At 50.7% G+C, this 13,865-nt stretch overlaps 1 protein-coding gene across 1 annotated transcript in view; it reads left to right on the forward strand.

The window, feature by feature from the left end:
- Positions 1-13,865, forward strand: part of PANK4 (pantothenate kinase 4 (inactive)) — a 37,306-nt gene that overhangs the window by 21,839 nt on the left and 1,602 nt on the right. The window contains exons 10-18 of the mRNA XM_031962990.1: positions 4,642-4,797; positions 6,636-6,748; positions 7,908-7,995; positions 9,489-9,640; positions 11,024-11,079; positions 11,461-11,510; positions 12,590-12,694; positions 13,098-13,198; positions 13,345-13,413. Of these exons, the coding sequence (XP_031818850.1) occupies positions 4,642-4,797; positions 6,636-6,748; positions 7,908-7,995; positions 9,489-9,640; positions 11,024-11,079; positions 11,461-11,510; positions 12,590-12,694; positions 13,098-13,198; positions 13,345-13,413 (890 nt within the window). The remainder of the gene's footprint in view (positions 1-4,641; positions 4,798-6,635; positions 6,749-7,907; positions 7,996-9,488; positions 9,641-11,023; positions 11,080-11,460; positions 11,511-12,589; positions 12,695-13,097; positions 13,199-13,344; positions 13,414-13,865) is intronic.

Below are 13,865 nucleotides of genomic sequence, written 5' to 3' on the forward strand. Positions count from 1 at the left end.
TCCCTGCTTCTGTTTCCCCAACTCATTTGGGGTGGGGGCTGTAGTTTTTCATTGTTCTAGAGTGGGGTGACCCATGGAAACCTGTTCCCTGCTCTTCTGGACTGAGACAGCTGAGTGTCTATGTCCTGCAGCTAGAGTCGGGCTCTTGTGATTAACCAGCCGGCAGGTTCTACAAGGCTTGCTACACAGTTGGTCCTGATGCCCTGCCCTCCATGGAGGCTTCTCTTGGGGGCTCAAGGGTAAAAATGAGTCCCTGAGAAGCTCTGGGCCTTAGGGCCACCCAGGGAGGTTCCAGAACTCCATTTTTTCCCCAGGCCCCAGTCAGGTTCTGGGGGTTGGTTGTCCTGGGTCTGTGACCCCAGATGGAGTTGGAGGGCACTGAGCTGCTAGAAGACCCTTGTTATCCCAGGACACTTCTCTCTACTTGTGGCTCCCTTTCATTCCTGAGCTCGGGAACACTCTGGCCCCTGCCCCTGTGCTGCCCTCCCATTCTGCACTGGAACAAGGACTCGCTGCGACTTTTTCTCAGAATTTCTGATTCAAACTTAGTGGGTGCATTTTCTGAGTGATTGGGGAGCTGTGTCTGCTCCCCAATTTGGGCTGCTGCCTCTGTGTGTCGGCCCCACTGCCCATCCGTCCTTTTCCTAGACTGTTTGCAGGACTCTTGACAGATGTTCTCATTTGATCCTCACAATGACTCTGGGAGGCAGTTTTACAGTGCAGGAAACTGAGGCAGGCGGGCAGAAGTGAAGGGTTTGTCTTGCTCCCACAGCTAGAAGTATCAGAGGGAAGGTTTGGACATTGGGCTCCAGAGCCCGCTCGTTCTTTTCTCTGTCTCTTGAAGGACAACGTTCATGTCCAGCACGTCCTTGAGCCTCACGGCTCGCCTGCGAGGCGTCAGCCATGCTACAACATTGGCCGTTAGAGTCCTGTTCGCTCTGGGGCCCTCAGCATCAGACCAGCTGCCGGGAACTCCCCCAAGCTCACATGAGCCCACCTGCTCCCCGTCAAGCCTAGGTTCACTCCAGATCTTTTTGAGATTTAGCCGAATCGGAACCTCTTTGTAAATGGAGGTGGTGTGAGGGCACAAGAAAGCATGGATTGTGGAGGGTTTTATTTCTCTTTTAGTTTTCAGTCCTCAGCTTTTCCTAAAATTATGGTGTTCTAGAACCTGAAATAGTCTTAGATTATTCTGTGTAGGGGAAATAAAGCCCATTGATGTGACTTTGTTGAGGATCATATCATGGACAGCTAAGTGACCAGATGGGTTGCATTTGGACTCAGGATTACCCGAGTTTGGATCCTGGCAAGTAATTTTATTGCTGTCTTCCTTACTTTCCCCAACTATAAATAATAATAGCACTGACTTCCTGGTGTCGTTGAAGATTGCTAGATGATATGTATAAAGTACTTTATTAATGCTGTTATTACCAGTTATCACATGGTGGGCTAGTGGCTGGTGCCCAGGAATTTCTGTTCATTCAGCCACATGCTGTCCCCCAGCATGGCCTTGTCCACCTCAGGGTCTCCAGCCTGTTCCTTTCTGCTGAGGTCCAGGGCAGGGTCCAGCTCGCCAGCCAGGCCAGGGAGACTTGGCCAGCCGTGGGCTTGCGCCTTGGCAAACCTGGAGGACGGCCACGGCAAATGAACGGCAAGGGACAGTGCTTTGTTTGAACCTTCTTTGAGTGTCGCCCAGCTAAGATTGGATGTTAATCAATGACAAGATGGCTGATTTCACAGCTCTGTCATGGTGGAAATCCCCAATTTCATGGACTGTCACAGGTTTATTGAATAACCATATCCAAAATGACATTACTTTTGTGGCCGAGGAAACGTAGCACAAGGGATCCCCACGCGTTGAAAAATGGAAAGGGATGGTTATAGCAATTCAGTTGTGAATTGAATATTAACATACCTGGGAAATAAAGGCCTTCCCACCAGGCCCAGAATATGGTCGAAGCAAAGTCTAGCCCAAATTAACCTAGAAATTGCTTGAGATTGCCTGTGAAGGTCTTTCACCTTTAACAAAGAAGCAATTATTGGATGATTCCAGGGTGTCAGAGGGCATTCTCAGGATTGACTAGATTAAAGAACTAAAGTAAATCACTTAATTATTTCAGAGATTGGTGATTGATTGATTTCACCACCCTGTGAAATCCAGACTAATAGACTCCTTTCAGCAGTTTAGGGACCCCTGCTCAGAATCAGAAAATGAGAGGGAAGTGTGATCACACCAATAAATAATCGAGTTCTCCTGCTCCCGATCTCAGCAGATCTCAGTTTCTTGGGTAATTCACATCTAACCGGGCCAATTCTTGGACAAAAATTTTGTTTCTCGGCTTATGCTGTGCTGATAAAGCCATCCAGAGCCCTAGGCTCACCTCTGTTTTCTCCAGGATAGCTACGATCTTAGTGGGAGAAATTATTATAATCTGAATATCAACTAGAGTTCTTGCTTATTGGCATTCCTATGGAGAGTCTTTGGAGAAACAATGCAAAGTACTTCGTCTTTTATTTTATTTCATTCTGAACTTGTAAAAACTGAAACCAAGCATTTTTTAATCACATTATTAAAAAAGATGATTATACATGAAACTGCAAATTATGTACAACTTGCTATTTTGAAATATAATGTTATGTAACTTTTTTCTTTTTTCTCCCTTTCCCCTGAAATGGCTTCTGTTAGACACAAATTTTATTTCATACACATACACACACACACGCACACACATACACACAAACATATATATTTATACACATATATACTTATGTATGTATATGTATGTGTGTGTGTATGTGTATATATATAATATAAAAACACATGTACATATATACTTAAATACATATGTAAAATCATTAAAAAACCACAATTCTATTAGTTCTTTGGATGCAGGTAGCATTCATAGGTTCTTTGTAGTTAATCAGGGTATTTATAATAGTCAATGATTTAGTTGCTCAGTTATTCTTAAAAATAATATTGTTGTGGGGCAGCTACTTGGTACAGGGGATAGAGCACCAGCCCTGAAGTCAGGAGGACCTGGCCTCAGACACTAAATACTTCCTAGCTGTATGATCCTGGGCCTCAGGATCCCAATTGCCTCAGCAAAAAAAGCAAAAGAAAACAAGACAAAACAATATTGTTGTTTGTACACTATGTTCTCCTGGTTTTGCTCCTTTTTCTATTCATTGTTTTGTGCAAGTCTATTCATGTTTTTCCAAGATGATCAAGCTCCTCATTTCTAAGAGCCTAGTAGTATTCTGTCACAATCATATACCCTAGCTTTTCAGCCATTCCCCAGTTGATGGGCATCCCTGCAATTTCCAATTCTTTGCTACTACTCAGAGAGCTACTATAAATATTTTAGAACATATACATTCTTTTCCTTTTTCCCTAATTACTTTTGGAAAAAATCTAGTAAATATTGCTGGGTCAAAGAGAATCACTACTTTAATAACCCTTTGGGCATGATTATAGATTGTTTTCTACAATGGTTGGATCAGTTCACAATTAGTGTCCTAGTTTTTCTATATCCCCTCCAACATTTGTCACTTTCCCTTCTGTCATTTTAGCTAGTTTGATAGGTGTAAAATGCTATCTCAAGGTTATTTTAATTTGCATTTCCCTAATCATGATTTAGAACAGTTTTTCATATAACTATAAATTGTTTTGATTTCATTTTTGGAAAACTGACTTCATATCCTTTGGCCATTTATCAATTGGAGAATGACTTGTATTCCTAAAGATTTAACAGAGTTCTTTATATATTTGAGATATGAGATCTTTATCTGAGAAACTGTTGAGAAATTTTCCCTCCCAGTTTTCTGCTTTCCTTCTGATCTTGGCTATGTTTTTTATTTGTACAAAACCCTTTTTAATTTAGTATAATTGAAATTATCCATATTATACTTTACTGTTCCATGCACTGTTCCCGTCTTACATGCTCATAATGCAATTATTCTTTGTCATTAACTTGAAAGCTTAATAGCCCTTCCTCTAATGAATTAGTCACGTTTCCAAATCAGGTTATATGAAACCCAAGTTCCCCTTTTTTGGGAAGTTCTCATTGCCTTATCCTGCACTGAGCACTTGACCCATTCCTCTTTCCCTCAAGCAGAAGGAGAAATGGGTCCTGTAGCTGTGCGCTCTCAGATGCAGCCTGGGGAGAAGCCTGCTAGTTCCCCTCATTCTGAGAAACACGGGCCAATGGGTTCCCAGAGGAGTGAGTTCTATTAGGAAAACATATCCCAGGCAGCCTTTAAGTCCTTTCTTTCTCTGGAACAAGAGAAAGCATTTATAAGGACCCATCAGGGGTTGAGTTAGCTTAACTACTGGCTGTAGAAACCATAAAAATAAATAGAAAACAGGACCCGACTCTTAAATAGAGAATACATAATAGAAATAAATAGATGGGTACAAAATATATAAGAAGGAAAAAATATACATGAGAAGAGATGGAAGAAAGTTTTGGGTTGGTGACAAGAAGTTGGAATATAGTTTTCTTACTGTGGCACAAAATAAGGATGAAAAATTCAACTTGTCTTCTGTGGAAAATAATTTTAAAACTATAAAAAGGAGGTTTGGGCTTCTGAAACACTAAGTGACCTCATGGGGGCGGGGGGGCTCTTCTCTTTTCTCTGCAGTTTGATTTGTTGGAAATGGATCGGTTAGAAAGACCATTGGTTAATCTGCCTCTTCTCCTGGATCCATCTTCCTACATCCCTGATACGGTTGACCTTACGGATGATGCCATGGCCCGGAAATACTGGCTTACCTGCTTTGAGGAAGCTCTTGATGGGGTAAGTGTTCAGAAAATTAAATATCTTAAATAAATAAATGCTTTTGAGCTATTGTGTGTTGGGAGAAGAGAATGAAGATGGCCAAGGACTCTTAGGAAGTGGGTTCCTTGGACCTCTGTGTGGTTTGTTGTTTTCCAAAGCATCATTTCCTTTCAGCAGGTGTTTTTCTGATGGTTTGAATTCTTTGCTATAACTTTCCTGGTGGTGAATAGTAGAACCTAAAATAGATTGCAGAGGGAGGTAGAGGCAAAACAAGGGTGTTTCTTGGTAAACGTTCTACATCTAGAAAACATTGGTCTCGGTCTCATAGATGAGAAGAGATTTTTGAAGGGAAGTAGATGTATTAGCTAGTGCGTGTCACCAAGGGGGAAACTGAGCTCCAGCTGGCTTCCTGTTGGGCTAACGAGCCCACCCTCGGTTATAGTTCCTCCATTCTGACAGTGTCTGCCCAGCAGGGGACCTTTGGTCAGAAGGGAGAGCTGGTGAAGGTGGGTGAAGACAGGGACATGGGTCAGCTGGGTAATTGCCAACTGAGTGAAGTTACTTCTGTGTGCCAGGCTCTGTGCCAGGGTTGAGAATCCACAGGGAAAAAAAGGAAGCAGCCTCTGCCTCAGGGAGTCGCCATTCTGGTAGCGACAAGAGCTTCTCCATGGGAATCTTCGGTCCTGCTCTTCATCTACCCCTGAGGTGGGGCCTACTTTGGCCGTCTCCTTGGGCCCTGCAGGAAGTAGGTCCCTGGAATTGGCAAGGAACTGCTGCTCCTGATTGGCTAGAGCTTTCTAGAGCCCCTGGTGGAAATGGATCATGCATGGAGGGAAGAGGGGGGAATAAGCATTTATCTAGTGCCTACTGTATGCACTGGCCGTGTGCTGTGTGGCTCTCTTCTGATCCTCACGATAACCCCTCGAGGCAGGTGCTTGTGAAGCAGCCCAGGCAAGGGATTTGCCAGCAGGCCTGGTCAGTGTGGAAGACTGGATTTGAACTTGGGCCTGGAGTGAGTTATTGCAGAATGCCTACAAGTCGGCCTCCATTCTTCCTCTCCTCGTGATGAGAGAAGCCCAGGGGCCCTCGGAGAATCATCCAGTCACCGAGCCTGATTCCCACATTTCACAGCTGAGGACATGAGGCTTGGAGAAGGGAGTTGAGATCCCTCAGTGCTGCAGTACCTGAGCTAGGACTTTGTATTCATTAACTCCCCATAGCCATCCCTCGGTGTACATCACCCATGGACTGTGGCCCTTCTGAGGGCAGAGTTCCCCTGGGCCAGGTGACTCCCCGCCCTCCTCAGGGGCAGCCACCTGGTCCTGGCTCCTCGCCCCTCTTCTTGTTCTCCCTCCAGAGAGGTCATCTTGGCGGCTTGCTTCTGCAGCATGCGTTTGTATGACAGGGGCTTCTGAGTGGGCAGGGAAACTAGAAAAATGGAATTGTTTTTAATTGATACATTTTACTTTTCTACCATTCAGTTTTGAGTAAAGCCCTGTCCCTTTCCCCTTGTCCAGGGGGCATTCCTTGTAGTAAATTTTTAAAATTTTGCTGATCTTTTGTTTCAACATCATCCACATTTACCAATGTGCTCCTCCCTCCTTCTCTGGTTTGTAACAGAATAGAAAGAAGAGAAAAGTCACTGTTTGGCTAACCACTCAAGTCCGGCCTTCTCTGTCCCCAGTAATTGGGTAGTGATGCTTCCGTGTCGTTCACTGTGCGCTCACCGGAGCTCTGGTTCTCAGGGTCCCTGGGCCCCCTGGGACTGTTCCGGGCCTCCTCTTGCAAGCGGCCACTTTGAGCCCAGGGCACAAGTGCCTTCTCGTTTTGAAACAGCTTTGCTCTGTCTCTGCTAGGTCGTGCACCGGGCCATAGCCAGCCAGCCGGATGCCATGGACGCGGCAGAACGTGCCGAGAAATTCCGGCAGAAGTACTGGAACAAGCTGCAGACGCTGAGACATCAGCCGTTGTGAGTCCCTCGCACATCCCCTCCCCTCCCCTCCACGTGCGCTGCCCCCTTGGCCCTGATAGAAGAAGACAAGGTCACTTTCCTGTCCCGCATGTCCCTTGCCCTCTCTAGGTCTCAGGCTCTCCTGCTCCTACATCTCAGTGGTTTTCGGTGCTCTGGCCTTCCTGGCTCGGTGACCCCAGGCGGCTGATGGGCCTCGGGCGTCCATGGAAGAGCCCAGACTATAGATTGTGACTGGCGCTTGGAAAGTGGCTGTGAACCCTTTTCCTGTAAGGTGCATCTTGCAGTCGTTGGTCTCTCTCTCCCTTTGAAAGGAAGAGAATGAGCAGCTCCGCTGTGCTCGCCCCCGTCTTGGGAGGTCCCCACAGTTTCCATATTCTCCCCCATAACCACTTCTGAACCAAGAGGCCGGTGCGGTTGTTGCCATTTTGTTGTTCAGACCCTGCCCGGAGGCCCCTGGGCCTTGCAGTGCTGCCCGGCACTGGGGTCAGCAAGCCTTAGCTCGGACATGGCCTTGGACAGTGACTGGCCTCTGACCCTGAGCAAGCTGTGAAATCCTGCCTGCCTCAGTTTTCTCCTCAGTAAAATGGGGAAAGAAGGAGCACTTATCCCTTCTCCTCCAAGTTGTTGTGAGGGTCAAATAAGTAAATCTTAGCGCTTTGTATAAGTGTCCGCCCCTGTATTAAGTGCCCAGGAATAGAAATACAGGAAGAAATGTGCAGCCCCCGCCCTCAAGGAGCTTTCATCCTAATAGAGAAGACACCCTAGAAAGGAAAGGGTGCAGAGAAGGGCGGTTTGTGTGGAAAGTGGAGCCTCAGGGAGGATGTGGCTGTCGCCTTCTCAGGGTGGTGGCCCTGATGGTCCCAGGAGCAGGCTGCTGGAGGGGCTTGGGCTGGGGATCTCTGGGCAGACAAGGGCTGGGGTTGTCCTGGTGGTCATCCTGGCTACGTCTCTCTGCCTTGGAGATGAGCGTTTGTTTTTATCCAAATTACATAATCCCCACAGTTCCCCTAAGTTCCCTCCTTCCAGGCGGTGGGACACAAAGATGGGCGAGTCTGATCGTCTTCATCTGGTGGGCTCCGGTCCAGGCTGCCCTATCCCCCTCCTCCCAGCAGCGCTGACCCCCCCCCCCCCCTCTCTCTCTCGGTCTTTCCCTTAGTGCCTATGGAACCTTAACAGTGAGGAGCCTGTTAGAAACAAGGGAGCACTGTTTGAACGAATTCAACTTCCCAGACCCCTATTCACAAGTAAGTCCTGTTTTTCTTCCAGAGTGGACAGAAATGTAAGTCTGCAGCCTTTCGCTTCGGTTTCCTCAGTTTTGCCTGATTTGGATTGTGAAGGGAGCTGGGTCACGTGCAAGGCTGGGAAAGCGTGAGAGACAAGGGGCCGTCTTGTCCGTCACCAGCTTCTGATCAGTGGCAAGAAAACATTAGCTCTGTGGTGACTGGCCCCAGTGACTAAGCAGCTGCTCATGAGGGTGTCCATACCCTCCCCCCCAAACTAAGTTGGCCCTCTCTGTTGGCAGTGTCTGCTGAAAGGCTGTGGATTGAAGGCGCCACGGTGATTTCCCCTATAGATCACGTAGAGGTATCGTGTGGGGTACTCTTACACCCAAGATGACCAGGTAGGGGGGAGGGAGGAGGGCGGAGAGAGAGGAGAGAGCGAGCCAGCTAGAGCTCAGCAGGATCCGTAGGTGAGACCAGGCTTCTGGCTCTATTGGGGAATATGGAGTTACCCAAGCACCCCTTCAGATCCCCAGAACAAGGCAAGTGGAGGAAGGCGCCTGGATCTCCCTCAGAGAAATGGCGCTCCTCCAGCAACCGCGGGGCCAGCAGGGCCTTTAGAAAGGCGGCCTTTGGGGTGTCCTCCTGGGAAGGAAGGGAGCCGAGGCCAGATCCTCCCAGTGCCGCCAGCCCCGAATGGGGGCTGGGCAGGATCCCCAAGTCTGTCCGTCCTCTCGCTGGGGATGATTAAGCTGCTGGAAAAGGTGTTGGACCTCAGAATGCTGAGTATCGGGGTTCGACAAGTGACATTTTTTGGACTCATTGCAGCAGTTGCTGTCAGGACTCTTTCTACGTAGCATAAATAAATGAGACGCGCAGGGTGTGTTCCTGGTTGGGGGGGTCACACGTGGTCAGAAAGATCAAACTTTTGGGCAGTTTCCCCTGTCCGTGAGGCCCAAGTCCGTCTCTCAGGGGCAGAAGGTCAGGTGGGGCTCTCGGCTGCCGGCCCTGGCAGACTGTCCTGGTGCGGAGCAGAGCAGCCTGGGGAGGAGGCCTTTTGGCCTGCCTTGTCTCCCTCCCCTTCCCTTCGGCGCTGCTTGGGGTGACCCAGGGCACCCAGCCTGGGACGGTCCAGTGACCAGGTGACTCCCGGCCTAGCGTTTTCCCGTTGTTCCCATTCGGATTTCTCATGTTACAAACACCTGGTTGGATGGTGGCCGTCCCCCTGCCCTCACCCCATTGACCAGTGCCCTGGTCGTGGCCAGAGCAGGGGGGCTGTCCCTGGAGCGGTGTTTGAGCTAGAAGGGTCCGTCCCTGGCGCTGCTCTGAGGCCCAGAGAATAGTTGCGTCTGCCTCTGTGCCGAGCGCTGTCCGATAACGGTGATTGTTGGTCCGCTAGAGACCACGGACCTAGAGGAGATGCTTGAGGGCTTGGAAATGGTCTTGGGAACTGAACGGCTGCTGCTGGAAAGGCGATTTCTTCACCTGTGTATCCAATGTCTCGTATCTTTCTACAGGTAAAGCAGAAAGAAAATGGCATAGCGTTAAAATGTTTTCAAAGAGTAATCAAATCTTTGGATTCATTAGGCTGGGAGGAGAGGCAGTTTGCTCTGGTGAAAGGACTTCTTGCGGGGAATGTCTTTGACTGGGGAGCAAAAGCAGTCTCAGAGTAGGTGTTCAATGTTTCACGGCACTGTTTCTAAGCACCTTCCTTCCACCCCATTTTGGTTTTTTTTTCCCCCATCCGGAGACCCCGGCCCCAGTTGAGTTGAATGGTGTGAATGTGACTGTCCCTTCCCACCCCTGTGCACCCACTGCTGCTGTGTCTGGAATGGTTGTCGAGCCCAAGGCCATGCTTTAAACTGGCCTGGGTCCCTCCCTGCCCATGGGTGCGCCAGGGCCAACGTGGCCCGCACGGAGAGCCAGCCAGCCTGGCTGGTGGTGGGCCGAGGGGCTGCTTTCAGGCTTTCTCCTGAACTCTTAGACACTTGGAGTTCAGCACACGCCTGGCCATCCCAAATTCATCTCCCCCTTCCCCTCTCCCCCCCCTTCCCCGAGTCGTAGGCCTCCACTGTCTGAACGAAACCCACTGATGTTGGAGAGGGTTTAAAAATTTTTTTTTTTTTTTTTTTAAGAATAAAATCCATTCCCCTGGTAAAGCCTTCACCTTGAGTGATTTTCTTTTAAAAATAAATAAATAAATAAATAAATAAAATATAAGAAAATAAAGAGCATTCTAAAAATGTTCCCCAGGATCATGTAATTGAGCATCCTGAGAAACTCATAAAATGAACTGATTTCTACTTTGTTTAGAATGCGTCGTAATATTTTTGTTTTTATCCGACCCCTTTTTAATTACTAAAGCAACTTGGAGCTGTACTGAATTACAACTTTCCATCACTCTGTGTTTGTACAAAACCAGAGAAAAGCCTCTGATTTAAACTAATGACATTTCCTCGTGATTTGAAATGCCCCTGCCCTGCCCCCATTTTCTAAATGTGCTGTGGGGAATGATCTGAGCTTTGTAACCATTCCCCCTCCCCCCCCCCCACTTCTGTTGGGCTTGAAGGAAACCTACAACCCAGCAATGTTGGTGTTTTCTGCCCTGTTAGACCCTTCTGCCCCCACTCCTAACCTTTCTCCTCTAGTTAATGTTTGGAGTCTCTACTGTCTGAGGGCACATGCAGGCCAGCCCTGCCATTGGTTTTCCACGTTCTCGGCGTCCCCTGCATGTCTTTTGCATGTTGTGGACTGTGATTGAGGATTGGGCAGCTCTGAGACATCCCATTAGTCTCCAGCTACTTCCCCCCACCCCGGAAAAGGGAGTCCCCTGTTGCTAGAGAAACCTCGTTGTCTCCCAGCCCCCAGAGTTGGTCTGGAGCAAGAGCCTCTGGCGCAGTCTCCGGAGATGGGCTCTGTCATCCCTCATGTCCTCCCCTCCCCCCACAGTCTGGGGGTCTGGTGGTTCAGCTGTTACGTTGTAGTCCCGCTCTCCATGTAGAACGAGTCAGATTAGGAGACTTCTTAGTCATGGCTTTTTTTCTTTGTCTAGTGTCCTGGAATCCGAACCACAGTTTGGATTTGAAGAAGCCAAGAAGAAACTGCAAGGTATGGCTGGGCTAGGGCCGACCAGGGCAGGGGGTAAGGAGCCTGGGATAACCCACTGACCATCGGTCAGCACTGCTTGGGAAGTCCTGAGGGTCATTGCTCACTGGGATAACCTACTGACTGACTGATGGCTAGTGCTGCCTGGGCTGCCCCACCCGCTGACCACTAGCGCTGCCTGGGACAGCCCGCTGACCACTAGCACTGCCTGGAGGTCTTGAGTGAGCTGGGAGGCCTCTGCCCACTTTAGTTTCCCTTCTTCCCACTGAAACACCCCAAGTCTCTGAGGCGGCCCTGGGTGGAGGAGATGCCCCTGCCTGTCCCGGAAGGACTCCCAGATGGTGCAGGGCTTGCTAACAGGACCGTCTTCTGTCTTTGCTCTAGAGCGCCCCTGGCTGGTAGACTCCTATGGGGAGTGGCTGCAGCGGCTCAAGGTGGGTGTATGTCCACAACTGTCCAGCCTGTCCGAGTGAGCGCCGGCCTTGTGCTCTGACCTGAGGGGGAGCCGGGATTCCATGTGGCTCCGCTCTTGGGAGGGTGTCTCCCCAGACCGCTGGGCTTCTTTGCCCCCTCCCCCCCTTCTTTTACTTTGTTTTGATAGAGCTTGAGGGAAGAAGGGCTGGGCCCAGCAGTGTGAGGGAAGAGCCCTGGGGGAGACCAGAGGCCTGGACGTTGCCAGTGCTGCAAATGGGGTCCATGATGGGCTCCCTGAAAGCCCCATTCACATGTCCTGGGCTCTGGTGGCGGGGAAGGAAGAGGCCTGATCAGGATGGGGGCTGTCTGTTCTGGGGGGGGGGAGCAGGTAGATATTGTGCCTGCATGTGTACATGAGAATGAGCCTGTGAGTGTGCAGACTTGTGTATGTGAACACACGTGTACAATGCACATGTTAGGGTTTTTTTTTTAAATGTTTCTCCAATAAAAGCCCAGCGACCTTTAACTACTTCAGGGCTGGGTTCAATGCACCTTCTGCAGGAGGCCTTTCCCAGGCCCCTCGGCCGATGAGCCTCCTCCTCATCCTCCCCCGCGTGCCTGGTGATACACCTGCCGTCTCTCCCGGCAGAATGTTTACTTCCCTCTTTTGTATCTCCAGCCCTTTCCAGGCCCTTCATAGGGACTTTATGGATGCCCCTTCCAGCCTTAGCTCTGAGGGGCAGAGACCGTGTTTATTGGTGTCCACAGAATAGTGAAAGTGTGGGGAAGGCAGAGTCGGAATTGGGGGAACCGAGAAGCCTCAGGGTCCCTCTGCCTGTCACTGAGGCCTGGGGTGGGGGGTGCAGCCCTGCAGCAGGAGCAGGGGGCCTCGGAGGGCCGGGCCAAGGCCGAGAGGCGAGCTACGGTCCGAGGTCAGGAAGAGCCCTTGCGCTTGGCGCTGCTCCCTCCGCAGGGACCCCCCCTGCCAGAGCCCCGGACCGCCGGGGCCCCTCTGCCTCGGGGACTCTGCTTCTGCACTGACGATTGCTGAATCGAGAAGCTCCTGTTCCAAACTGAACATCCTGGTTTTGTCTTGCAGGGTCCCCCTCATAAATGTGCCTTAATTTTCGCAGATAACAGTGGAATAGACATCATTTTGGGAGTCTTCCCCTTTGTCAGGGAGCTACTCTCTAGAGGAACGGAGGTGAGTGTGTGCCGCCCAGTACCGGGACCTTTTCTCTGGCCAGACCGGGACATGTCACTCCCTGCCAGGAGTCTAGCTGCCGAGACTGAGGTGACCGGGGCTCCTAGCGTGGGAAGAGTCGGCCCCTTGCGGCAAGTGGGGGGGCCTGCAGACCCCCGCCTTAGGAGGGGCCTGAGATCACTCTGGCTTTTTTGTTTCGTAGCAGATTAAGCACCTCACGGGGCAGACAGCCGCCGGGCCTTTCTGCTCCCCGGTGTTAGGCTTGGGGGCTACCTGAGGACACGCGCTCTCGCCTGCTTAGCTTTGTCCCTGAACGTCCCGTCACACCGGAGCGGGAGCCCCGTAGCCCCGTTTTCTGGGCCAGTGCTGGCTCGAGTGCTGACAGTGGCCCTTTTCGCCCCAGGTCATATTAGCCTGTAATTCTGGACCTGCCCTCAACGACGTGACCTACAACGAGTCTCTGATTGTGACCGAGCGGATAGCGGCCATGGACCCCCTCATCCAGTGAGTGAGCTTGTCCTGCGGGGGCTCCCAGCGGGCAGGCGGGTGGGCAAGATGGAGGCAGCGTGGGCCCGGGGGTGTTGGAGCCTCCCCTGGGGCTTGGGGGCGCGCCCTCGTGGGGCTCAGCGCCTGTGTTGTGTTTCCCCCAGATGTGCCCTGAAGGAGGACAAGCTGCTTTTGGTGCAGACGGGCTCGAGCTCGCCATGCTTGGATCTGAGGTAATCCGGGAGCTCCGGCAGACAGGTGGCAAAAGGGGTGGGCAATGAGCGGGGGGGGGAAGGGGCAGAAGGAGCCATGCTGCGGGCACAGTGCGGAAAGGGGACATTGGCACCAACTGTTGGGTGGCTCTTCTTCGGGGTACCTCCCAAAGTGTCCTTATTTTGTGACCGTGACAGATTGTGCCAGTTGGTAGCCTCTGCCCCCACACATTGTGCAGTGAGCACTGGGGGCAGAGGAAGCAGCTGGCAGCCCCCCTTGTCTTAAGTGTCCCATTGGGTATAAAGGCGCCGAGAGGCCTGTGGAGGCTCATGGCCTTGAGGCCTGGGGCCAAGGCAGGGGGCCTCCCTTCACTGATGTGGGGATGGGCGAGAAGGCGGATTCCTTACCCAGACTCACTTGGGAAAAGCTCCTCATCTGCCAGCTTGAGGCAGAATGGCCACCACCTCTCCAC

This window comes from Sarcophilus harrisii, chromosome 3 (genome assembly GCF_902635505.1).
Source record: "Sarcophilus harrisii chromosome 3, mSarHar1.11, whole genome shotgun sequence".
In the NCBI taxonomy this organism is placed as follows: domain Eukaryota; kingdom Metazoa; phylum Chordata; class Mammalia; order Dasyuromorphia; family Dasyuridae; genus Sarcophilus; species Sarcophilus harrisii.